Genomic DNA, 25,848 nt, shown 5'->3' with positions numbered 1-25,848 from the left:
ATTGCTAGTCTCTGTTTCAAAACATCCCTTCTGACTTAAGTGTTGTCTTTTGGGTTGAAGGTGATCATTACTGGAGCTGGTGGGCTGCTTCCAAAATTAGCATCCTCCCTCTCCTCCTTCTGTCTGTCTCCTGTCTTCCTTGGTCATATCTAGTAGAACAAAAAAAGTGTGCTTTGAGGCTTGACACTCCCCCCTCCCCCACTCTCCAGAATTGGCAGATGATGAAGTGTGGTGGCCTGGAAGTTACATCATGACCAGAGTCTCGTCCGTCCCCCACCCCCCAAGACATGTAGGGAGAAAGGAGGAGGAGGAGGAAGAGGCTAGGGGCTGCCATGGTCTTTTACATTCACTGTTTTGGGAAAAGCCATAGATGTGTCTCTATTTCTGCAGAATTTCCTGCAAGAATTTGCTTGCTGCATCTAGCAGGAGCCAGCTTTTACCAGCACGGTATGATCACGTCCTGCGTGGGGGTTATGATCCGGGAATGGCATGTATACACAAAAAGAGTGTATTATCAAACTGCCTGCTTGGAATCACCCCCACGCGAACATACTTACATTTCCAGAGCTGTGTGCTGAGAGGACTTTGAGAGCATCTCAGAACCCAGTAAGCAAGCCTGAGAGGTTAAAAGCTCTTTCTCTGCTGGGAAAACCCTGTGCAGAAAGAGCTTTCAAGCTCTTCACCCTCTGTGTGTTTAACTTGTGTGATTTCAACTGGGGAGCCGTCAACCATGTAAGGCTGAAATCACACAAGTTAAACGTGCGTAAGGAGTGATCGAACTGTATTGCTGGACAGACACATGTTATTGTTCTTTATTTGAAAGCAAAGTCCCCAGCTCTTTTGATGAACAACACATGTGAGCTTTTCCAAGGATAGAAATAGTGGCCTAGGTATAATGATTCTTGAGAATCTGGCCTGATATCCTGTAGAGGTGCTGCCAGTCAGTGTTGACAGTACTGAGCTTGATGGACCAAAAGCCTGAGTCAGTATAAGGCAGCTCCCAATATTCCAACTTTTCTGCTTATAAACGCATAAACAGACTAGGAGCAGGTCACAGTGTTCTGTCTCTTTGCTATTATTTGAAGACCTTCCATGGGCTAATGCATGGTGGAGTTCTCTGAAGATGTTGCTAAGCCCTGTATCTTACTTTTAATGTGGGATGTACTGGACAACGTGTTCTCTGGTGCTTGTGAGCAGTTTGGTGACCTCATGTCCTTCGTGAGCTGCATCTTGGCATTCCAGAACCAAGATTTCTGCCAGCAGATTTTCAGCCCAGCCTGATGAGTTCCAGCTGTTTGTGGCTTTGGAGCAGAGCAGTCACTTTTGTCATGTGTGAACTGTTGATAAGACAGAGCCATAATACCATTATACAAATCTACAGTTCAACCACATTTGAAGCACTGTGCACAGTCCTGGTCGCCTCACGTTAAAAAAGGATATTGCAGATTTGGAAAAGGTTCAGAAAAGGGCAATCAGATCAATCAAGGTGGTGGAGTGACACCCCCCCCCCCCGAAGGAAAGGTTGCAGATTTTGGGACTTCTCATTCTAGAGAAAAAGCAACCAAGAGACAACACAATAGAAGTTTATAAAAGTATGCATGCCATGGAGAATGTGGATGGGGGGGGGAATTCTCTCTCATAATTCTAGAACATCTGATGATATTGAATGTTAGAAGATTCAGGACACATGAAAGGAAGTACTGTATTTTTTGCTCTATAAGACTCACTTTTTCCCTCCTAAAAAGTAAGGGGAAATGTGTGTGTGTCTTATGGAGTGAATGAAGGCTTCACAGGGCTATCCCAGAAGCCAGAACAGCAAGAGGGATTGCTGCTTTCACTGCGCAGCGATCCCTCTTGCTGTTCTGGCTTCTGAGATTCAGAATATTTTTTTTCTTGTTTTCCTCCTCCAAAAACTAGGTGCGTCTTGTGGTCTGGTGCGTCTTATAGAGCGAAAAATATGGTACTTTTTCATGCAGCACATAGTTAAACTGTGGAACTCCCTCCCTCAGGAGGCAGTAATGGCCACCGACTTGGATGGTTTTAAAAGAGAATGAGACAAATTCATGGAGGAGAGGGCTGTTGATGGTTACTAGCCACAGCTGGAGGCAGCAATGATTCCAAATACCAGTTGCTGGGAACCACAGGAGTAGAGATTTGCTTTTGTGCCCATGTTCTTCTCCTTGGTTTCCCAGTGGGGCATCTTGTTGCCTAATTGTAAGAGCAGGTGCTGGAACAGGGAGATGGACCATTGGCCTGTTTCAGCAGGCTCTTCTTAGGTTCTAAGAGTTAACAGTGGAACTTTTGGATATGCTCGCTGACCTGCTCCTTCTCTGTATGTTTTGCTTTCCACTCCAACAGCGATGCGTTGGGCATGGGAAGGAGAGAGCTGAAGTTTTAGTGGGCCCCCCCACCTCAAAGACACAGCTTGGGTGTGCCTTCTAACACTTTCTCAAGGCAGCTTTGCAAAGAGGCTGGTGGGGCTTTGCATTGCGCAAACAATGAAAACACAAGCTTCTGTCCAGGGTGCATGTGTTTTCCTTCCTTGCCATAAAATAATGAGACTTTGCTCTGGGAAGAACATAGCTGAGTTTACTTGGATAGCTCATTGAACTGCTTGTGAGATTTCCCACTTGGCCAGGATGACTCATTTGGCTTCCTGCCTTGGTTTGTCCTGCGGAGAACTCTCAAGAAGGAAATTCTGAAATCGTCCGCCTTCTGCAGTCTTGAGGAGAAGTGGTTGCTTGCTATAATAAGCAGAAGTCTTGTAGGGCCCCTCTTCAGTTTTGCATGTTGCTCTAGGCATTCATTGGAAGATTATTATTATTTATTTTATTGGTCACCTTTTTGCCATGGTAACTCAAAGCAACTTATCTACCTACATTAAAACTAGGGGTGTGGTGGGGAATACATTAAAACGTCCCTTCCACACTAAAAGGCCATATATAAAGCCAAAGACCTGGTTGAAAGGGAATGTTTTTGCCTTTCTCCTGAAGATATTATTAATATCACTATTAAATTTATTAATTTTGTATACTTCCCTTCATCCATAGGTATCAGGGAATTCACAACAAATATAATATAAAAACACAAAATACCGTATTTTTCGCCCCATAGGACGCACTTTTTCCCCTCCAAAAATGAAGGGGAAATATGTGTGCGTCCTATGGGGCGAATGCAGGCATTCCCTGAAGCCTGGAGAGCGAGAGGGGTCGGTGCGCACCGACCCCTCTCGCTCTCCAGGCTTCGTGCAGATCTCCACAAGCCGTGGGAGCCCGTGCCGGGAGACCAGCGCCCAGCTCCCACGGCTTGCCTGTTCTGGGGGCTGGGGTCGGGGGAAGCTCGGGCTTCCCTCGCCCCAGCCCCGCACCTGGGGGGAAAAAAAATAATCCCCCCCTTTATTTCCCCCCCCAAAAAACTAGGTGCGCCTTATGGGACAGTGCATCCTATAGGGCGAAAAATACGGTACATAATAAAAACAAGAACAAAAGAAAAACACAAAGAGATAACTCCGCCCCCCATATGTAAAGGTGATGCTTAGCAAACCTCACTGGAGAGAGAGCATTCAGTTAGTGGGGAGCCACCATGGAAAAGGCCCCGTTCTCGTGCTGCCGCCTTCCAAACTTCTGAGGAGGGGGCATACAAAGAAGGGCCTCAGATGATGATCACAGGGTTATTGTAGTTTCATGTGAGGAAATGCAATGCTTTTGAGGTATTGGGGTTCCAAGCCACATAAGACTTTATAGGTCAAAGCAATATCCACTTTGCTGGCTAAGCAAGGTGAAACTTTTTGGTTCAGCTCACCTGTTTTGACATTCTGTTTGTTTGTAATGTTTATCATGTTTTTAAAGACATGAGACATGGCAATAGAATGTTGCAGCCCTGGACCCCTTTGGGGGGGAAGGGCAGGATAGACTGGGTATATGCAATTTTTGTGTAGATGCAGAAGCCTTGGAACCAAATTCCCACATAAGTTGTGATCCTGTGGTATTTAGTTCTAACCAACTCTCCAGGGTTTCAGGAAGGAGTCTTTCCTAGTTCTACGTGGAAAAGTCATTAGGGGTGCTTCTGCGTGCTAAGCAGATGTTCTGCCACTCAGCTGCAGCCCTGCCACCTGTGCTCCTTTGAAGAAAGATGCCAACAATGCAGAAGCCCCTAGCATACACCCTTTGCTTTTGGGCAGTCTGAAGGGCAGCCTGCTGGTGATTTATTTTCTTTTGTTTGCCTGTTCCAGCTTCTAGAAGATCTTTGGGTTGGACTGTAACAACATAAGGTACTTTTGCATCATGTAATTGTGTTACTAAAGGTTGCTGTGGCTGAAAACAGCGTCCAGGCCAACGTTTGCATCTTCTCTCTCTCTCTCTCTCTCTCTCTCTCTCTCTCTCTCTCTCTCTCTCTCTCCACTCCCCTTCTTTCCTTCCCTCCCTCCCTCTCTCTCTCTCTCTCTCTCTCTCTCTCTCTCTCTCTCTCTGTGTGTGTGTGTGTGTGTTTAATTTTGGCTCTAATTAAGCCCAGCATATTTCTTTACACAAGAATGTTGCACCTGTGGTCCGCATATGCTTCTTAGCAAAGAAGAGGAATCAGGAATGTTCCTAAAATAATCTGGCCTGGTAGGTCAGGAAACCCTTGCCTTCTAGGAGCAGGCATGGCCTTAACCAGGGGTAGGCAACCTAAGGCCCGGGGGCTGGATCCGGCCCAGTCGCCTTCTAAATCTGGCCTGTGGACGGTCCAGGAATCAGCGTGTTTTTACATAAGTAGAATGTGTCATTTTATTTTAAATGCATCTCTGGGTTATTTGTGGGACCTCCCTGGTGTTTTTACATGAGTAGAATTTGTGCTTTTATTTAAAACGCATCTCTGGGTTATTTGTAGGGCATAGGAATTTGTTCATTTCCCCCCTCAAAATGCAGTATTTTTCGCTCCATAAGACGCACTTATTCCCTCCTAAAAAGTAAGGGGAAATGTGTGTGCGTCTTATGGAGCAAATGTAGGGGGGAGGCAGGCAGGAAAAGCCCCCAAGAGTTGCACACAAGCTCCGCGCGGCTCTTGCGGGCTTTTCCCCAGGAGGGAGAAGGGACTGACGCGGCCAGTCCGTTCTCCCTCCTCGTAGAAAAGCCCGCAGGAGCCACAAGCTCCTTAAAGGGTGTGCGGCTCCTGTGGACTTTTGCGGGAGGTGGGGGAATTGCCATAGCTGCTTGATTTCCCCCTCTAAAAACTAGGTGCACCTTATGGTCTGGTGTGCCTTATGGAGCGAAAAATACGGTATGGTCAGGCCCACCACATGGTCTGAGGGACGGTGGACTGGCCCATAGCTAAAAGGTTGCTAACCCCTGGCCTTTATTGTGTGGCTGATTTCCCCCCCCCCCACCTCATGGGAGCCTGCCAAGTCAAGGCTGTTCATCTTAACCAAAGCGTAAACTAACAACAACAACAGCAGCAAAAAGAAAGAAAGAAAGAAAGAAAGAAAGAAAGAAAGAAAGAAAGACGCCTATTGTGTTAATAGGCACAGGGCCATCCTAGGAAGTCCCCAGGAAATATGTCTGGAATTTACAATCCATTGCTTTGGTACGGTTGCTGTTCTTCCTTGGCATGAAAAGTTGTGTGTGTGCAGTGCCCTTTCTCAGGTTCTGTAGCTTGTATTTTGTTTAGCATTAACATTTCAATCTGCATGTCAAATGTAGCGTGCATTACAAATCTCCATCCCCCCTCTCTTGTATGTGTGTATATATATATATATATATTTGCTTTCGTAGATTTTCACGGGTACAGGAATGTAGGTTTTGGTGTCTTCGGGTGTCTTCCCGTGTAAGAGTTGGGGTGTCTAGGCGACGTTTCGACGAGGTCTCACTCGTCATCTTCAGGCTGGTGCTTTCGGCTTCTTGTTACTGGAACAGAGCAGGATCTCAGTGTTTGAGTTCCTATAAATACTGTTGAGGGGGTGTGGTGCAGAGAAGAAGTTCCCAGGTTATTGTGCCTTTTCTTCTTTTGTTCCTTAATTACTTGGGGGATATCTTGAGTGATATCTTGAGTGATATTCTGAGTACCACTTAGGTGGGTCATTAAGTGTGGATTAGTTGCTATAGCTTTCGTGTCTTGACCTTTTGAGCTTGTGAAGAGATTTTTCTGAGAAGATGGCTGTACTGCACTGAGTTGTGCTCTGGCTTGGCTTCGTGTATAGGGGCGAGCTGTGGTTTTGTGCCCTGTGCCAGCCAGATCTGTGTAGGGATTGCAGGGGGGTGCAGCATCCGGAGGTGCCACTATGGTTTGGCTACCGGATGGAGTCTGTAATTTATCTGTGGAGAGGGTCTGGGTTTGGGTCTGGTGTGGTTGATAGGTGATGGCGTTCTGTGTGCCTCTGGTCCTGGTGTCGGTTTTTGTGGGGAGGGCTAATTTCCAGATGTCTGGCAGGCGGGACGTGTCGTCACGCTTGTTCATGTTGTGAGGGTGTTTCTCTATCTCGATGGCTTCCATGATTATTCTCTTGTGGTGATGTTCCATGTTAAAGAGCAATTTGGAATCTGCAAAATTAATTTCGTGTCCTGTTTCTTTCATGTGTTGGAAAAGAGAGGAGGTTTTTTCTTCTTTTTTGACGGCATTCTTGTGTTCTGCGATACGTGCATTTATTCGTCTGTTTGTTTGTCCAATGTACGTGGCTGGGCAGACTTTGCAGGGTATTTCATAGACCCCTTGGTTTTCCAACTGGATTTTATCTTTGGGGTTTCTGAGGATATTGGCTATTTTTTGGTTGGTGCAAAAGGCTGTTTTGATATTGTGTTTATGGAGGATTTTGCTGATTTTGTCTGTAGTGCCCTTGATATAAGGAAGGAGGGCCATGCCATTGTTTTCTTCTGTGTCTTGGTTTTTGGGGGGTGTTTCTTTTTGGATTAGCTTCGTAACCCTGTTTTGCTGGTATCCATTGGCGATTAACACATTTGAGAGATTCTGTAACTCAGTTGTCAAGTGGTCTTTGTCAGCCAGGCGTTTGGTTCTGGAGATGAGAGTCTTGGCTACGGAGTTTATTTGTGCAGGGTGGTGGTGTGATTGTGCATGTAAGTAGCGGTTGGTGTGTGTTTTTTTCTGGTAGATAGTGTGTCCTAGGGAGCCATCAGGTTTTTTGTAGATTAGGACGTCAAGGAAGGGAAGTTGGTTGTTGGCTTCTATTTCCATAGTAAATTGTATTTTGGGGTGTAGGCTGTTGAGATGTGTGAGGAAGCTGTCTAGTTTTTCTTTCCCGTGTGGCCAAATTACAAAGGTGTCGTCAACATATCTGAGCCAAAGTTTGGGTTTGTGTAGTCCTGACTCCTGGGTCAGCTTGGCCAAGTGGGTCTTCAAGGTGCGATTCATACGCTCAGGTTTTCCCGAACTCTGGGGTCTGTAGGCTGTGTGTAGCCTCCAGTTTATCTGCAGCGCCTTGCACACTTCTTGCACAACTTTATCAATGAAGGCAGGGCCATTGTCACTGCCAATACTTCTGGGGAGGCCAAATCGGGGTATGAGTTCATGTAACAGTTTCTTGGACACTTCACAAGGTATCTCTGTTCTAGTGGGGTATGCCTCTGTCCAGCCCGTCAGGGTGAAGACAAACACAAGCAGGTATTTGATACCCCTAGCTGGAGGCAATTCAGTGAAGTCCACAATCAGGCTTTCCATAGGGGTAAAGCCCACGTGTTGTACACCCGGTGGGGGGAGGTGGCCTTGTCTGGGGGTGTTCTTGGCGCACAGGACACACCTCTGGGATATAGCAGCAACTAGTTGAGAAAGGTTAGTGATATAGAAAAGTCTCCCAAGGTGTGCTCTGGCAGCTGGACCCCCTAGATGAGTGGACTTGTGGTAATTCTTCACAATCACGGTAGCCAGATGTTGGGGCACAAAAACACGGTTTTCTGGTAGACGGAACCATCCCTCCTGGAGTGTTGCTCCTTCCTGGCGTGCCCACTGTTGCTCCTCCGGTGTGTAGCGTGGTTCCACATCGTCTGGAGTGAGTTGTGGGATGAGGGCTGCGTTGAGTGCTGGTGGAGGTTTCAAAGCTGCTTCACGAGCTGCGTTGTCTGCCTTCCGGTTGCCCCTAGTGACCATGTCCCGGCCTCTCCCATGGGCTTTGCAGTGCATCACGGCAATCTCTTCGGGACCCCATACTGCTTCCAGTAACGTCTCAACTTCTGGACATTAGCCTTGCATCCTGCTGCCAATTGCAGGGCAATGCCTTTTGCTGTTGGACTTCGCCTCAAAACACAAACAACTCTTGGAGACTTTGGCTTTCTTAGAGCTCTTGGAACGGCTTGCCTGCCTTGCACCCCCACTTCTGGGTGCTCTGCTGCCTGAGAAACAACTTATTGAAGCGTAGAAACAGCTTCCCAAAGCAGCCTCAGCCCCCTCTGGGCTTGGTACTTTTTCTGGGCATTCTCTAGCCCCCTCTGGGCTTTCTGGGCGTCCCACAGCCCCTTCTGGTCTGGCTGCCACTGTGGCCTGACATGCTGTCTTCAGTGGCTGCCACGCTACCCAGGGCTTCCTCCCTTGGAGTATTGCCAACAGCCAAGAATCAACGCTGGCCCTTAAAATGACTAGGACCCTTTGGTCTCTCTAGAACATCAGGCACGTCTGCTTCACAAACTTCCACTGCGCCTGTAGACTCCTCAATGGGTTGGGCAAAGCCTGTTTCAGTCTGTGTACCCCTTATATTCCATAAGGGTGAGAACCGAATGGGGCACATTCACATGCATCTCCTGGCCAAACATGAACTTGTCTGCTTCTTCCACTAGTGTGGCGGTGGCAGTGACAGCGCGCAGACAGGGTGGCCAGCCTTTCGCTGTGGAATCTAATTGCTTGATAGTCTCAAAGGCTTCTTGTTGGGCCGGTCCCCACTCAAAGGGGTCTCTTTCCCTTCCTCCGGTAACTTCATTTAGAGGTTTTGCTAAAATACTGAAGCCTTGGATCAGGATTCTGCAAAAGCCTGTTGTTCCACAACTTTAAGCTTGTCTTTAAGGGATATCACAATCTCTGCCTTTTTTGCAGTGACCTTTTGACAATTTCTAGATGGTCAGTATGTTCAGCAAGTTGTCTGGATAAATTAGCTAAATCTTCATCCCTTTTTTGCATTTTGTAAAGTGAGTTGGTTGTGTGAATCTTTCACTGATTTCAGCTCATTCACAAAACTTTGTTCTTTGTTTTTCTTTTAATTTTAGTAACTTGTTCAATTTCTCCTTTACAGAGATATGTTCATCGACCTGGGATTTAAAATGGTCTGTTCCTCCTTACATCCTATTTCTGTTTCTTGCAATTTTTAGCTGATTTACTTATTTGTTCTTTAAGCAATTTAATTTGTGAGTCACACTCCATGAGTTTGTTGTTTTAAGTAACATTACAAGTCTTAATTGCAGAATGAAGATCTTTAACTGTTTGGCTAGTCTCTTTGTTTTGCCTAACAAATTCTTCATTCTCTTTTGTTTTACTAGCGTTTTTCAAATTTTTTTATTTTTATTTTTTTTTCCTCAGCCAGTTCTGATTTTTGCACTTAACTGTTCAGAAAGTTCTGAAAGCTTTCTGCCTCCACTGTTCACACCTTTGGTTTGTAGATCTTTCAGTAACTGGACTTCCCTTTCAGCCTTAGACAACACTATTTCCCTGTCTTGCATTTCATCCTCTTTGCACTTGATCTGACATTTCAGAATATTAATCTGCTCAGAATACACATTTGTATTTGAAATAATAGCAGAAATTTCTTTGTCTTTCTCAGCTAAAACCTCTCTGAGGTTGTCAAATTCTCTTCCATACCTCTGGAGGTCTTGAATTAGTTGAGACCTCTCTTCTAAATGACTTGTGTTTAATCTATTAAGTCCTTCATTTGTCTGTTCAAGATCCTGTTACATTAATTCTATAGTAGCATCCTGTTTCATGCTCTTTTCTTTTATTTTCCTCTGTTAATGCAGTAATAACTGCTTACTGTTCTGTACACTCTTCTCCATAAACACTGCACTTCTTCTGGACATCTTCCCTCTCCAAAACCTGACATGAGGGAGTGACTTTGCAATGTTCAGTCCTGCATTTCTTCAACCGGGGGGGGGGGGGGTGATTGTCATCTACCACCTTCAGCCAGTTGTCTATATAGGGAATCTGGTCAGGATGTCCCCCCTGGTCTATGCTGATTTTGGTCCTTCCTTGAAGTTGTTTAACATACATTGAAGGGGAATTACTGGACCTTTCAAGCCTTTCAAGCCTCCCCCCTCCCATTTTCAGTATGGCCCTGTACAGCGTCCCCACACCAAACACTCACACATTCATTTCGCAACTTTTCTCACCCAGGTGCGGTCGCCCGACTGGGAAATGGAGTACTTGTTGCTACGACCCCAGGGGAATGCCCCGGGGTAACACACATACATGCACAAAATGCCTCTCTCGTTGGACGCTTGCACGACACACTAACCACCCTGTGCCCCCCCTTTTTCTCCTTCCTAATACCAAAGCGTGGGTGGTTGTCAGCAGTCAACCCTTCTACTTAATGCCACTATCCACGCTGGAGATGTGATCAGTATCTCCCTTCTCCTTAATTAAAAGGAGGATTTCCTATCCCCTCAGGGCTTATTGCCATGTACTCACCCCAGCCGGCTTTTCTCTGCCCTGTCCTCCCAACCTCGGCTCTTCAAATCCGTTGTCCTCTGTCCCAGGATACAGCAAGAGGGTCAAGTTGCCTTCTGCCCCCCTCCGAAGAAAAGGTTCGGTGTGCACGTGGAAGCCAGGAGGTCTGTTGACCCTCCCCTGTCTCTGCCCAGAGGGCAAGGGAGCTGCCTCCTGGTCTCTGAGGACACTTAAAGTCCTTCTGATCCGAGTCACTTTTGGCACCAGAAATGAAAGGGACATCGGTATTCAGACCAGGAATGTAAAAAATCAGGCAGCAAAGTTTCTTAAAGAAAAAGTTTTTATTTGGATTTTTGTCCGACAAAAAGCAAATAGGGTGCATTCAGGAAAATGAAGAATGCCCGCCCCCCCTTTGGGGCAGTCAACTTATATATCTTTCTGCAAAGCACAGTTCAGCCCCTTGGCATCCCTTTAGCCAATGATTGACAATTTCCTATGGTCATTGATACATATTCATTAAAGCTCAACCAATGAATAAATTTGGTGTGTCCTTTCGGTTCCAAGTTGCCTATTCCACTAGGTGGCGCTACTGGCTTATTATCTACTTAACCTCTGTACTAGTTCCAGGAAGTGCCCCTGAACCCCCCACTTCCAAGAAATGTCCTTGTGGTTTAGCAACTTCACACCTAAGCGTTATCTCTGGAGCCTGGCGGTCAGCAAACATCCTGCTACTTGCCTTTGTCAGGGGTCGTTTCTCAGAAATGGCTTAACCTCAACTAGCAAACTTCCTGCAGAGGCAATCTAGCTGCACCCACAAGCTTGCATGCTTGCTGCCTCTGCAAAAGGTGGCAAAGTGACAAACATGAGAAAGAGAAATAGTCTTTAGCTTTCTAAAATGGCTTTGTGCTTTTAGCTTTTAGATGGCCCTATAATATGGCTTCAGAGGTTCTTAGCCTGGCTCTCTATTGGTCATCCTGACCTTCACCCCTGCAAATGAATTCTTATGCCCCACAAATAACCCAGAGATCCATTTTAAATAAAAGCATACATTCTACTCATGTAAAAACACCAGGCAGGCCCCACAAATAACCCAGAGATGCATTTTAATTAAAAGGACACATTCTACTCATGTAAAAACACGCTGATTCTAAATCCGTGGGCTGGATTTAGAAGGCGATAGGGCCTTAGTTTGCCTACCCATGCTTTAGAATCTATAGTTTATATGGACCACCCATCACATACATGGTCATCCCCTTGTCCTTTTGAAATTGTAGGGTCTCCACACTAGCACTGCTTTACTCCATCGGCCTGCGTCGTCTCAGGCCACATGCCCACTTTAACTTCGCATCCTTTCCCACTGCATCCGTAACTTTCGATCTTTGTCATATCCAGTTATTATCTTTTAGTGATATTCATTAACATTGTATGTCCTGTTCCTGTTGCTCTGTCGTGGTCCAGTTCTCCGCTCCATAATGCCATCACAGGTAACAGGCACATACTAAATACTTCGGCTTTCAAATCACTGTGCTATAATCTCTTCTGGAGGGAAAAATATCATATGACAGAGCATGGGAAGTACAGATTCTATCCCATATGAGCATTGAAGGAAAGGACAATGGGCCTTTTATTGGTGGGCTGCACTCTGGAAGTGTCACAAGGAGCTTCATTGTGAGTAGGATTGAGTCACAGATGGTGCTGAGGATGGGAGACTGCCCTACTTTTCGCCCAGTGCTCTGAGGAGATGGGCCACATGGGCTGCAGAAGGGGCAGCAGCTGTTCCCTTCCAGGAGGACTTTGACCTTGCCTGGTGGAGGCACCGTTGACCGGCTTCCATGCCTGCCTCTCACACATCATTTTCAGAATGAGAACAACAGGGAGAAGAATATGCAACAGGGAGGGTTGGGGCGAGAACACAGCCCTGTTTCACACTGCTCTTTATAGGGAAGGCGTCTGAGGATGGGCCGTCAAATCAAGGGTTTCCCATTGTAAACACAAGATGTTAGACTAGATGGGCCATTTGCCTGATCAACCTATGTCTTATTTTTCTTACAATTGACAGAGACTGAGTCTTGTGAAATCTAAAGCATAGGAGAGTACCCTCTTGCTGAGAGCTAAGAAGTTCTGGTGTGCACACCTTGGGTTCAGTGATTGGAAAAAAGGCAGAGTATAGATTCAAGAAAATAAATATATAAAACTAAGCACCCTGCACCTGTCTGCTGTGAACGTTGAACACAAATAGTGCATTTGCTCTCTGGAATGCAGATATAATCAGTTTTGTTTCTTTCATCAAGGAAGCAATCTAATCCCGCAGGGCCATTTCCTCGTTCCTTTGCTTGATTAATCTGTAATTGTCTGTCCTGCAGTGGCTTCTAGCCATGACGGGCTTTTCAGAAGGCTTAATAGGCTGTTTAATCTCACAAAATATCTTACTGTATTTGTTACAGAGGAGTTCTACCCCAAACACAGTCTGTTACATGTGCTGTCTGAGTTAGGATATGTTTTGGTGGTGGCAGTGGACTGACTGCTAAAAAAAATAATCCACAGGCTGCTTACATGCTTTAAAAGCAAATTGTCTGCTTCACCAAGCAGAAAAGAGATATTGCAGAGAAAATGTGGGTGTTGGGCTTTGCAACTGGCATTAAACTATGGAACTCCCTCCCACAGGAGGCAGTGACGGTCACTGACTTGGAAGGCTTTGAAAGAGGATTAAGTATAAGAACATAAGAGCCTTTATATGTACCACCCTTTTCCTCCAAGGAGCTCAAGGTGGTCCCCATTTTATCCCCACAACAACCCTGTGAGGTAGGTTAAGATCTGAGGTAATGATTGGCCCGAGTGGGGATTCAAACCATGGTCTCTCCCAGTCCAGCATTCTTAATCACAACACCATGCTGGAGGGCTGGAGTGGTCTCTACAGCTGCCACCTTCTGGTTTTTGGCTGCTGCTCTTCAGCTCCCCAGTTATTCATGTGCCACCAACATCAAGAATTCATGACTTTAATAGGTTGTCTCTGGGGCTTCCTTTGAAGATTGTTTCACTATCTCTTCAATTATTGGAAAAACCTCCTTGCTGTCTAGTCCATTCCTGAGCATGGTTCAAAATGTTTAAAAGATTTTACAGTTTAGGACCCAGGTACACCAAAGAGAGCCGTTTTCAATGCCAGTCAAAGCTGTGTTTATTCTCCTAGGCTTATTATTTTTAACAAGCTGTAGCATATTAAATCTTGATATCCCCCCCCCCCCCGAGTATTTTATCTTGTTTGCTACTCTGGAAACTCTGCTGCATGAATAAATACTCTGCAGAAAAAAATAGCTATGCAGTTTTCTCTTGCATGCATACAACAGCACATGAAAGGATGTCCTGGGGCTGAGCTCAGCATCCTGGAGCCTGAATGTGCATTTGTGTATATGAAGTACACAGTTCCAAGCACAAAAAGTCATGCTCCAGACATATTCAGTAAATTATGCCTTTGCTTGAGGTTCTGGCAACAGGTCTACAAATTTTATCGGTTTTCGTTCTCTCAGTTCCTGCAGCTGGCCCACTTTAGCTGGCTGGTTGTTTTAAAACAAAAATGTGTTCTCTCCCTGCTCACTAGGCAACTGCAATTTATCTCTAAATACTAAACGCTTTTTAAAAAAATAGAATGTTCATCTGCTCAGGCTTTCTGTAGGCTTAAGGGCCTCATTTATAAGCATGATTGCAAGTGTGTGTTTTTGAAACACACACACAATTTCCCAAGAGGTTTGTGGCTACAGATTTATTTTTTGCATTTATATCCCACCTTTTTCTCCAAGGAGATCAATGTGACCTACTTGATTCTCCCCCTCCTCATTTAATCCCCACAACAACCCCGTAAGGTTGGGTTAGGCTGAGAGGCAGTGACTGATGTGTTTCTGTGATATAGTACAGTGGTACCTCAGATTAAGTACCGTATTTTTCGCTCCATAGGACACACTTTTCCCCTCTTAAAAACTAAGGGGGAAAGTCTGTGTGGAGCGAATGCAGGGGGGAGGCAGGCAGGAAAAGCCTCCAAGAGCTTCACGCGGCTCTTGCGGGCTTTTCCCCAGGAGGGAGAAGGGACTGACACGGCCAGTCAGGAATTTTTTCCCCTTGATTTCCCCCTCTAAAAACTAGGTGCGTCTTGTGGTCCGGTGCGTCCTATAGAGTGAAAAATACGGTACTTAATTTGTTCCGGAGATCCGTTCTTAACCTGAAATTGTTCTTAACCTGAAGCACCACTTTAGCTAATGGGGCCTCCTCCTGCTGCTGCGCCGCCAGAGCATGATTTCTGTTCTTATCCTGAAGCAAAGTTCTTAACCTGAAGCACTGTTTCTGGGTTAGCGGAGTGTGTAACCTGAAGCGTATGTAACCCGAGGTACCACTGTAGTATATAAATATTCTGGGCCTTTTTTCAGCTGGAACTCACTGGAACTCAGTTCTAGCCCCTTTCAGGTGGGCGCTCTTACCATTATAAGAGAACAAGGGAGGCGTTCACCTCTTTTTCCAGAAAAATAGTACTGTGAATATTTATTATAACTAAATAAATATAATAAAGTCTACATGATAAGGGAGCTAACTGGAAAAAAATGCTCAGTAGGGGAGAAAGGAGAAGAAATGTGCTTTAATTACTGCATCTTCCCCTGTTCCTTGTAGAATGAGTGGGTTTGGTTTAAAAAATGTTCCGGGGTGCAATGGGAGGGCATCTGCTGAAGTCTGGACTGTTTCCCTACTGCCATTGTCTTAATCAGATTAACAGCCTGCTCATAAACTCCAAAAGGCCTAGGCAACTGGGATGCTAGACAGCTTTTCATATACTGTATATTTTTTCCACAGGTTGTTGCCAGGAATCCCACTCACTCCTCCTCTCCTTGCCTCCTCCTCCTCTTCAAACCTCCATAGCTGTCTGAGTGCAGATGAAGAGCAGGCAGGGCTTGTGCAAGTGGAAATTGCCAAAAACACCATATTTATACATATGTGGCTGGAACAGTCCAACTGCATGGAAACCAAGTGGGAACAACATGTGGTGGGATTGTGTCTCTCCCCCCCCCCCCGCCCCCTTTGCAACCTGGTGTGTGAAAAGCTTTTCCATATCCATTATGTCATGTTGCATTAAAGCACAAGTTTGTAAGATCTCTCTCTGATAAAGGGGGGCTGAATTACCTTGTTGTTCTACATGCCCCTTTCCTGTGTGTTTTTCAAGGACCTCTCCCCCCTCATTTTAAAGTCCCAGCTCATGCCAAGACAAATCTGACTTGGCTAAGTATGTGTCTATTAAGAGTATAATCCCAGTGCAAATGTAACCTCTGTCATACTGGTTCACTGATTTTTTGCAGCCTTTATACTTGAGTCCCTGCTGGACTTTTTCCACACGATCCAAAGTCAGACTTTGGAACTTGCTCCCAGAGGAGGCAGTGATAGCCACCAATTTGGATGGGCATGAAAAGAGGATTAGACAAATTCATGGAGGGAGTATCTTTTTTTAAAACATACCTAAAAGATGCACAAAATAACCTTTTTATAGATGGATATGTTCAGGACCGTGTACTCTGTTAAAAATGTGCATACAAAATTCATGTTTTGTCCACCTTTTGTGCATTCTTTCAAAAAATCTGCACAAAAGTGACTGAACAAATCTAAGACTGGAGAACCAAAGGAGCTGAAGAAGGATCAGAAACAGTCGCTTAGCTCACGTCCAGGTTCGGCAAATTTAAGTGGACTTAGGGTGCATTTTTACAATTGCAGCACAAGTTCTATAAATAGGAAACCATTGTAAATATTTTAACGAGAAAAGGTTAGAGATTTAAGAGTGCTTTTTCAAATGCACTAATACACCACATCTCCCACTGTTTGGTGTTTGGTCATTCTCCCCCCCCCCTTTCCAGCTGTGGGAAGAGAAAGAGAATTTCAGTCCCAATATAGTCTTTTTGCTTAACTTGCATAATATAGGAACAGGAAGTGCAGCTCTAGATCAGTTTTAGCATGACTTTCTTCCTTCATATCTCTTTCTCTCAGTGGCAAAAAGTAGAACGTGGAATATACATCTGTGGCACAGTAATAGTATTTTAAATTTGTTGCAGTTCTGAGTGCTCCTATGTTTGTTTTCACAAACCCTGGGGAGATCCCCCAAAGAGCTGCAAAAGGCACTAAAGGACAACTGGAATGATAAAAGCCACCAGAGGAAAGAACGACAATGGACCGGGGCTTTTACTGTTTCAGTGTCCCAACTAAACATTAGCAAGAACTTTCTGACAATAAAAACTGTTTGACTGTGGGATGGACTCCCTTGTAAGCTGGTGGACTCTCTTTCCATGTTGGTTTGTAAGCAGGTGTTGGATGGCCATCTGTCAGGGGTTTGTTAGCTGTGATTCCTGCATTGCAAGGGGTTTGACTGGATGACCCTTGGGGATCCCTTCCAACTGTGCAGTTCTATGCATCTTAGTTTACCAGAACGAAAACCCAAAACACAACGATGGTGATAAGGCTGAACTTTAAATTGCGGATGGTTGGAGAGAATTCAGGGAGTGGCTGGGTGTTAAGCCAAAGCATAGTTTGTAGTGTCAGTGTGTGGATGCTCAGGGAAAAGATGACAGCCACTAGGTAACCTTATAGAAGTTTATAAAATCATGCATGGCATAGAGGAAGTGGATAGAGAAAAGTGTCGTCGTCCCCCACCCTCTCATAAAACTAGAGATTGCTGGTGCCCAGTGATGCTGAATGTTGGAAGATTCAGAACAGATAAAAGGAAGTAATTCTTCACACAGCACAGAGTTCAGCTGTGGAACTTGCTCCCCCAGGAGGTAGTGATTGTAACCTAGATAACTTTCAAAAAGGATTAGACAAATTCATGGATAGGGCTGTGGAAGGCTACTAGCCACGATGGAGTTGGATAGTTGGAGGCACCTGTGCTTTTGAATACCAGTTGCTGGAAACCATAGAAGGTGAGTATGCTTTGGTGCTTGAATCCTGCTTGTGGGTTTCCCACAGACATCTTGTTGACCACTGTGAGAAGAAGAGGACGCTGAACTGGATGGGCCATTGGCCCAATCCAGCAGAGCTCAGCTGCCACACATGACTGAGCTAATAGTGTGTGGTCTGAATCTGGAGCTCAAGTGCTTTGTTCCTCAAATGTGACTTTAAAGCTTGAGGTGAAGGAGGACTGCTTAACCACAAGCCTAGGTTAGATTATGCATAAAGCCAAACCTTGGTGCAGTGTGATGTAGCAGCTGAACTACAAAAACTGAGGTTTGAGCTTCCTCTGTCATTCAAGCTAGGCTGTGGCTCTTCTTGGACACGAATCCATGGTAGTAAATGAATGAGCCTTGGGCTCATGCATGCTTCCACACTTGATCTTAGCCAAAAGGCCGAGAAGCCACAGCAGCAGGAAGGAGATCAGAAGCATCTGTGTTAGGTTGCCTGCAGCTTCTTATTTATGTGTTCCAGTAAACCATAGTTTGATGTGACGCACTGAGGCCAATCCTAAAATGAAAGAAGGGGGAAGATGTGATCCCACGGTTCACCTGAGCCCATTATTGTAAGGTTATGCTTTGGATCGAACCAATGGCTAATCTAGTCCATCATCCTCTTCCCACAGTGACTAATCAGATGTTCATTATGGGAAACCTCTATGCAGGATTCAGGCACCAGAGCCCTCTGCCCTCCTGTGGTTTCCAACAACTGGTATTCAGAAGCATTGCTGCCTCCAACTGTGGAGGCAGAGCACAGCCAGTTGACACGGATCAGCAGTCAATGGAGGAAGAATGGATTCTTCCATGCCCTGTGTAATTTTATGGAAGCACAAGGTGTGGGGGATGTGCAGCCTGTCAGATGACTTTAGAAAAGGATTACACAACTCAGGATTAACCAAAGTGTCTGGAATTTCAGAACGCTGTGCAAAAACGAAATTGGAGCCTTAAGAATAAAAAGGCAAGATGCTTTAGGAAAGCAGAAGGGAAAGTAAAGTATAAAGAGAGGAGGGTCAGAAGGGAAAAGTTAGCATGAGCAGATGTGTGTGTGAAGTTGAACACAAAAACAGATGATGGGAATTCTGTGGCAGTCTTTTGGCCAGACAAGAAGCTTTGTTATGTAGTATTATTATTTCATTTTTATCTATCTATCATCATATATTATTTAAGAGAATTAAAACTAAATAAGTCCTGTTAAAGATATAGGTAATAGCAACAATAAAAACATTGCAGCACAGCTAATCTAGGAAGGTAATAGTTGTGTACAAGGTTAGTGCTGTGACATAAATATGTCCTCCAACTTCCTCCCAGAAAAGCCTTCCATGCCTCATTCTCCTTACCAAATTTAATGAGGGAAAGATTTGAAGCTTTAACATATCGTTGGGAGATAGCACGGTGTGTTTCTTTCCCAGTAAACGTAACCTGTGTTGCGACGCCAAGGTACCCTGTGTTTTCTTTGCTTGATTGATGCATTTATATACCATTTTTTGCTCCAAGGATAGGCTAAGAGACAGTGACTGACCCCCTGCAACTCAAGTGAGCTTCATTGCCAAGTGTGGGATTTGAACCCTAGTCTCCCAGAACTTATTCTGACACTCTAACCACAACACCACACTGACTCTCATTTGTGTTACCTTCAGGCCGTGTTGTGATGCATGCTATGACATCACAGCATGGGTTAGGCAGCAGCAGATGTTATGAGGCGGAGGCTGAGTTAGCAGCTCAGGCCCTGAAGACAACAGCCATGGCCATGTCTCACTTCTTACTGTCATGAGAGAGCAACTGTAGAGAGAATTCTGCTGCCCTCACATCCTGGTTTTCAGGCCTTTGGTCTTGTCCAAAGGACCTGGGCTTAAAGCTGCAGCTGCCAAACTTTTGTGTGGGATCTTTCCCCCCTGGTTCTATAAACTCATCTCCAATGCTACCACACTACTTTACCACACCCTATAAAAAACATTATTCAGAAGTGGAGGGAAGTCACATAGGTGTGGTATTTTATGTTCCTTTTTCGGTTTATTTTGTGGCTGTGTGTATCTTATTGATTCATTGGTTTGTTTGTAAGTACGCCTAAATAAAACGTCTTAAAAAAATTTATTCGGAAGATATCAACACAATAAAATTCAAATCATGAACATTTATTCAAAATCCGATCAAAGTAATTTCATTTAACAAAACTGATGCAGCGATACCAGGTTTTCAGTCTGATAGTCCTCCTTGCTGCCCCCTTGCCTCTCAGGATTTGAGGTAATCCCGCTGCTCCCAGGGGGTGCAACCCCCCCCTACTTTGGAATCCACTGTTCCAAAGTCTGCACCAGGCTTATCTTTATCATTATTGGTTCCATGTACCCATTTTTTTATTTATTTCAGGAATAATCCCCAAGTTGTCTGGAATTAGATCTTTCAGACCAAGCTTTTACTCTGTCTCAGTTTCTGGGATCCAAAATCTGTTTGTTTTATTTGTGCATCTCTCTTTGCTCTGGAGCCAGGGTGAAGAATAATACTTTGATCTTCCTCCAAGCTCACAAGGAGGGGGAACCAAATGAAAATGGGTGTATTCTGTGATGAAGGGCCCAGTTTAGCTGGACTGGCTCATTACAACCCTTTCTCTTTTCATCTTTCTGTTGTTTTAATGAGAGACCAAAGGACACAAGCTGCTCTTCCCAGGCCTACACTTTGTAAAAATTGACTCGGCAAGCAAATAAATCATGGAGGTTTTGCTTCTCGGGGCTGCGAGCTGAGGCCACCATACGCCTCAACACCAGTCGTTGGAAACCACAGAATGGAGGGCTGGGAAGCTGTTCTGGTACTTGACTCCTGCTTCCTTCCTTCCCACAGAGGCATCTGGTTGGCCACTGTGGGGACAGGATGCTGGATTAGATGGGCCATTGGCCTAATCCAGCAGGGGTCTTATGTCCTTATGCTTATGAGCATTATGTGACTTTCCTTCTGGAAATGTTTTGATTCCCACAACAACTCTGTGAGGTCTGTTCGACTCAGAGTTCAAAACTTCCAAGGTGCCAGGCACATTTTGCCACTAGCATGGGTCCATTTTTGTCTATGTGGAGATTTCTGGGCACCAGGCTGGCGACTAAAGATTAAAAACCTCCGCCTTAGTCCATAGCCAATACCATTTCTTCTGTGTGTGTTTCTCCTTCTTGCAGACCGGGACAAGTGAATTTGTTGTAAGAGCAAGCTACCGTCAAGCAATGTAGTTGAGATCATAGAATTGAAGGATTGTAGTGTTGCAAAGGGACCCCGGGGTCATCTAGTCCAACCCATCGGTGAATAGGTATTCCGTTGTGGCAACCGTAACCTAGCTTTAAGGCGCCACTTGGCGCCTAGCTTATATATCTTGAGTTTCTAACCCTGGTTAGACTGAGAGGCAGTGACTGCCACCCAAGGTCTCACCCAGTGGACATCATGGCCAAGTAGGGATTTGAAACTGGGACTCCCAAGTCACAGTCTAAGTCACTCTAACCACTACACCTCACTGGCAGTCTGTAGCACAAGATGGTCACAAAGCTGAATGCAGTTTTATTTTACTGCTGGCACAGCTTTGTGGAAGGGGTTTCAGGGGTTGGTCAAGTAATTGAATTGGGGGGGGGGGTATTATTGAGGCTAGAACAATGATGACCTCCCAGCATGTTTCATGTAGGCTTGCCTCTTTTGACTGCTTCCCCCACCCTCTGCCCGATTTTTGAGAGCCGATGTGGTGTAGTAGCTGGTGTGTTGGACTAGGACCTGGGAGACCTGGGTTCGGTTCCCCCCATTCAGCCATGAAACTCATGAAGTCACTTTGGACCGATCACTGCCTCTCAGCCTAACCTACCTTGCAAGGTTGTTGTGGAGACTAAATGAGGAAGGGGAAAGCCATGTCTGCTGCCTCCAAATCCTTTAAGAAAAAGGTAGGATAGAAATCCTATAAATAACAATAACTTTCACACAAAGGTCTTTTCCTCCCACTAGAAAAGCAGCAGTGTGAGCAACCATTAAGCAGTGGACTCGGGACCTCTTTTCCCCCTAACCTTAATGTTAAATCTTAATAAGCATTTCTGCTTTGTGTGCTGTGCTTATTATTTCGGAGGAAAGTGTGGAATCCAAAAGGTGCTGTGCCCGGTCTGCAGGAATGAAGCTTCTACAAATTTTAATTGCCAGTTTTGCATGCTTATCTCTGCAACCTTTCCATCTTTCCTAGATTACTCCTTGGCTGTACAGAAATTCTCCCAGACTCTCCAGTCCTTTCAGTTTGACTTTATTGGGGACACCCTGACAGATGATGAGATTAACATTGGTAAGTGCTTCCTCGTGTGTGTGTGTGTGTGTGTGTGTGTGTGTGTGTGTTGCTGCTTGAAAATGGTGACACACTAATCATGAAGTTCCTGGGAAGTCCCTTACTGATAACATTCCTGGATTTACGACACTTCATCACATCCTTGGGTGGTTTCCAGCAAGTGGTATTTAGAAGCATCGCTGCCTCCAACTGCAGAGGCAGATCATAGCCTTCATGGCTAGTAGCTCTCAATAGCCCACTCCTTCTCCATGAATTTATCCAGTCCTCTTTTAAAGACAACCAAGAATTCGTGCAATTGGCAAAAAAGCTGGGTTAATGAAAACCAAGCTGATTTTTCTTGTGGGGGAGGGCACCCCTGCACTGCGTCCTTTAAAAGGCATTGGGGGAATTATCTGCCTCTAACGGCTGCTGTTCCACCAGCAGTTTTGGAGACTGGAAACTGCTGCTACGGTGATATGAGAAGCTGAGGGCTCTGATCAAACGAGCTGGAAAGTCTTAGCACTCTTGGAAAACTCTGGAAATGATAGGAAACAGGCAGATAGTGTCATGCTAAGATGAGTCAGAGGAAGAGCAGGAACACAGGGACAATCCTGAAAAGCCATGAAGATTCCACTGTCTTATCTTTGTTTCAGCCTTGTGATGTATGACAGGCATGGGGACATAAATAATGGCAAAGGCCACTCACTTGCCTCTGTACTTGAGGTGGTAGACTTCCTTCCCCATCTCCTTCAAGGCATTCTTGTTGCTGCAGGATGTTTGTTCCAACTGATCAAACCTTTTGGCTTATTGTTGCAGCATGCAAGAGAGATTGAAGGATCTGTCATTTCTGGTCAGGCCACTATCATAGTTCAGTTAAGAAATCCTTGGCATAAGAACATAGCAAGAGCCTGCTGGATCAGGCCAGTAGGCATTTAGTCCAGCATCCTGTTCCCACAGTAGATGAATAAATGCTCCACTGGGAATTACAGGAGCAGAACCTGAGCACAAGAGCCCTCTCCCCTCCTGTGGCTTCTAGCAACTGGTATTCAGAAGTATTGTTGCCACCAACTGCAGAGGCAAAGCCCAGCCATCCACAACATCCCCCTCCCTAAATTTGTTCAACCCTATTAAAGCCATCCTGATTGTGGCCATCACTGCCTCCTGTCTAACTATGCCCCGCATGAAGGAGTCATTTTCTTTCATCCGTCCTGAATCTCCCATCATTCAGCTTCATTGGATGTCTGTGAGTTCTAGTGTTATTTGGGGTGTGTGGGTGTGTTGGCGTATACAACTAAAATAAATAAAAATGATCTGTGTGCCATTGCAGTACATAATTTTCAATCCCTGAGAGTCAGTCCCAAGTAACTCATTTTCCTTCTTTCCGCTCCCTCGTAGCCGAATCCTTTAAGGAGTTTTCAGAGCTGCTTCAAGAGGTGGAACTTGAAAGATCAATGATGGTGAGTATAGGCCACCCTTTGTTCCTCCATTGGCATAATTACACTTAAGGGCTGTAGTCAAAGTGAGTGCATTCAGATTGAATCCAAGTTCTCACTCGGCCTTGAAGCTCACTGGGTGTGACTGGGGGGCCAGTCACCACCTCTCACCTAATCTACCCCACTGGGTTGTTGTGAATGAGGAGGGGGAGAATCATGTACACTACCTTGAGCTCTTTGGAGAGAAAAAAATGGGGATTGAAATGCAATAAATAAAAGTTCATTAATTATATGTTGCCTTACTTTCTTACTTTTATCTACAGGTTCAAAATGCTAGTGATTTACTGATCAAACCGCTGGAAAACTTCCGCAAGGAGCAAATTGGATTCACCAAAGTAAGTTAATTCCCCCTGCCCCCTTCACTTTGTACTTAGGAACTTATTTGTATATTTATATATTTAGCAGTTTATATAGCTAAAGAAAAAAGGGAAAATAAAATAGAAACTTGTAGCATAAAGTATTTATGTAAAAACATTTACATAAAAATATTACGTGGGGTATTTACATAGAATAGTGTAATATGTTTATCTGCTGAATACAGATAAAACCAGCAGAATTAAAAAAAAAAACAGCTATACAGCCAACTCCTGATTTACACATGTCTAATTGACAGGTGATCATGCGTGTATGGCGCCAAACCTGGAAGTGACCCAAAAGGCATCTCCAGGAAGTGCTGAGAGGCACTTCCTGTCTGGAACCCTGGAGAGCTTCTGCCAGTCAGTGCAGACAGTGCTGGGCCAAATGGACTCATGGTCTGACTCAGCATAAGGCAGATTCCTATGTTCCAGGTGGCAAAGACTAGGCAGTGGTTCCCCCAAAAAATTCAAGCCCCCCTGCCCCCCCAGTTCCATAAACATGCCCCCAGTGCTACCCTGCCTTATAAAAACATTTGCATAACCCACTAAGGAACATAATAACACAATGGAAATTAATTGAACCTTGCTTCAAAATCTAGTTTTTTACATATCCAGCATCCCTTCCCCCAGCCTTTTGCCTCTTAGCACCCGGCTAAGTGATCTCCCCTGACCCTCCTGAAGGGGCAGTACCACCTGTTTTGCAAACCATGGGTCAAGTGCCATTGTTCAAATGCAGTCGTCTGCTGGTGTAACGAAGATGGAAAACCATTCTAAATTCATCATTAAAACTGTATTACAGAAAATGCAAGCAGGGTCAAAACACTCTCTTCCCTGTCCCCTCCGTAAAGAAGTCTCTCATAGAGTGTAAAAGTTCGCTTTGTCCAGTACCAAAAAGTCAAAGTTCCCCATTAGTCAGCAGGCTAAAGTAATTGGCTGTGGACCAGTGCTTGAAATGGAGACTTCTTGGCGAACACGCAAGCTTGGATTCAGCCCAGCCCATCTGGAGTCATTGACATTTTAAGTTGCAGACAATAACGCTTGACACTTCGCCTCCTTCCTTGTCTCTGTTTCCAGACTTCAAAAGTTTAAAACAAACTGCCATAGTGGAAATAATGCTAAGGCTGTTGTAGTTTCTCTTTGGGTGTTCATAAACAGGGAAGTGAGTGTGACCACACTCATTTGCCTCTAAAAATGTAAGGAGAGCCCCGCCGGATCAGGCCAGTGGCCCATCTAGTGCAGCATCCTACTGTGACAGTTGCCAGTCAGATGCCCCAATGCAAGCAGGATCCAAGCACAATCCCCCTCCCCATCTGTGGTTTCCAGCAGCTGATATCAAGAAGCATTACTGCCTCCAACTGTGGAGGCAGAGCATATCCATCCTGGCTAGTAGCCGTTCATAGCCCTCTCCTCCTCCATTAATTTGCCTATTCCTCCTTTAAAGCCATCTAGTTTGGTGGCCATCACTGCCTCCTGTGGCAGAGAGTTCCATAGTTAAATCTATGTGCTGCATGAAGAAGGACTTCCTTTTCTGTGTCCTGAATCTTCCCTGGATGTCCGTGAATTATAGTGTTTTGGGAGAGGGAGAAAACTTTCCTCTACTCACTTTCTGTGTGCCGTGCATAATTTTATAAACTTCTATCATGTCGCCTCTTCTTCACTTTTTCTCTGAGCTGAAACCTCTCAAACGCAGCAACTGTTCCTCATGTGGGAGTCATGTTAAAAAAGAATGTAGTGAATATTGCAGTAGTGCAAATTAACAGCACCAACTTCTTGCAGAGCATTCATTGCATCGTTTTTAAAAAAGCATAACCAAATTCCATAGCACATGGGCGGCAACAAATTTAGTTTATCTTAATTGAAACATAGGAACATAGGAAGCTATACTGAGTCAGACCACTGGTTCATCTACGCTGAGGGCAGCAACTGCTCTCCAGGATTTCAGACAGGGTGTATCTCACAGGAGATGGTGGGGATTGAACCTGGGACCTTCTGCATGCAAGGCAGGTGCTCTACCACTGTGCTAAAACAGATGTGTCAGCAGTGGGATTCAAGCCCACGCCTCCATACAGAGAACAGAATGCCCAGCCCCACTCGCGGGAAGGCTCAGTTATCCTCCTTGAGTCTGGTCAACCCCCTGCAATGCAGGAATCATTTTGCCCAACGTGGCACTGCATAATGAAGTCCCACCAGACTGCAAA

The 25,848-nt window shown here is 45.1% G+C and overlaps 1 protein-coding gene across 3 annotated transcripts in view; it reads left to right on the top strand.

Annotated features, from left to right (window-relative positions):
* OPHN1 (oligophrenin 1) overlaps window positions 1–25,848 on the top strand; it is a 125,531-nt gene that overhangs the window by 19,888 nt on the left and 79,795 nt on the right. The window contains exons 1-4 of one of the 3 annotated variants that reach the window (XM_081178716.1): window positions 4,501–4,607; window positions 21,727–21,822; window positions 23,197–23,258; window positions 23,558–23,629. In XM_081178716.1, coding sequence (XP_081034842.1) covers window positions 23,253–23,258; window positions 23,558–23,629 — 78 coding nt within the window. In that variant the 5' untranslated portion in view covers window positions 4,501–4,607; window positions 21,727–21,822; window positions 23,197–23,252. Of the gene's footprint in view, window positions 1–4,500; window positions 4,608–19,434; window positions 19,517–21,726; window positions 21,823–23,196; window positions 23,259–23,557; window positions 23,630–25,848 lie in introns of those variants that run through there. The other 2 variants (XM_081178715.1, XM_081178714.1) reach the window with 2 other exon arrangements.

The sequence above is a fragment of the Podarcis bocagei genome (genome assembly GCF_964188305.1).
Source record: "Podarcis bocagei genome assembly, chromosome: Z".
Classification (NCBI taxonomy): Eukaryota; Metazoa; Chordata; class Lepidosauria; order Squamata; family Lacertidae; genus Podarcis; species Podarcis bocagei.
Note: the sequence above shows the minus strand (reverse complement) of the source record. Positions and strands in the feature narration are given on the sequence as shown.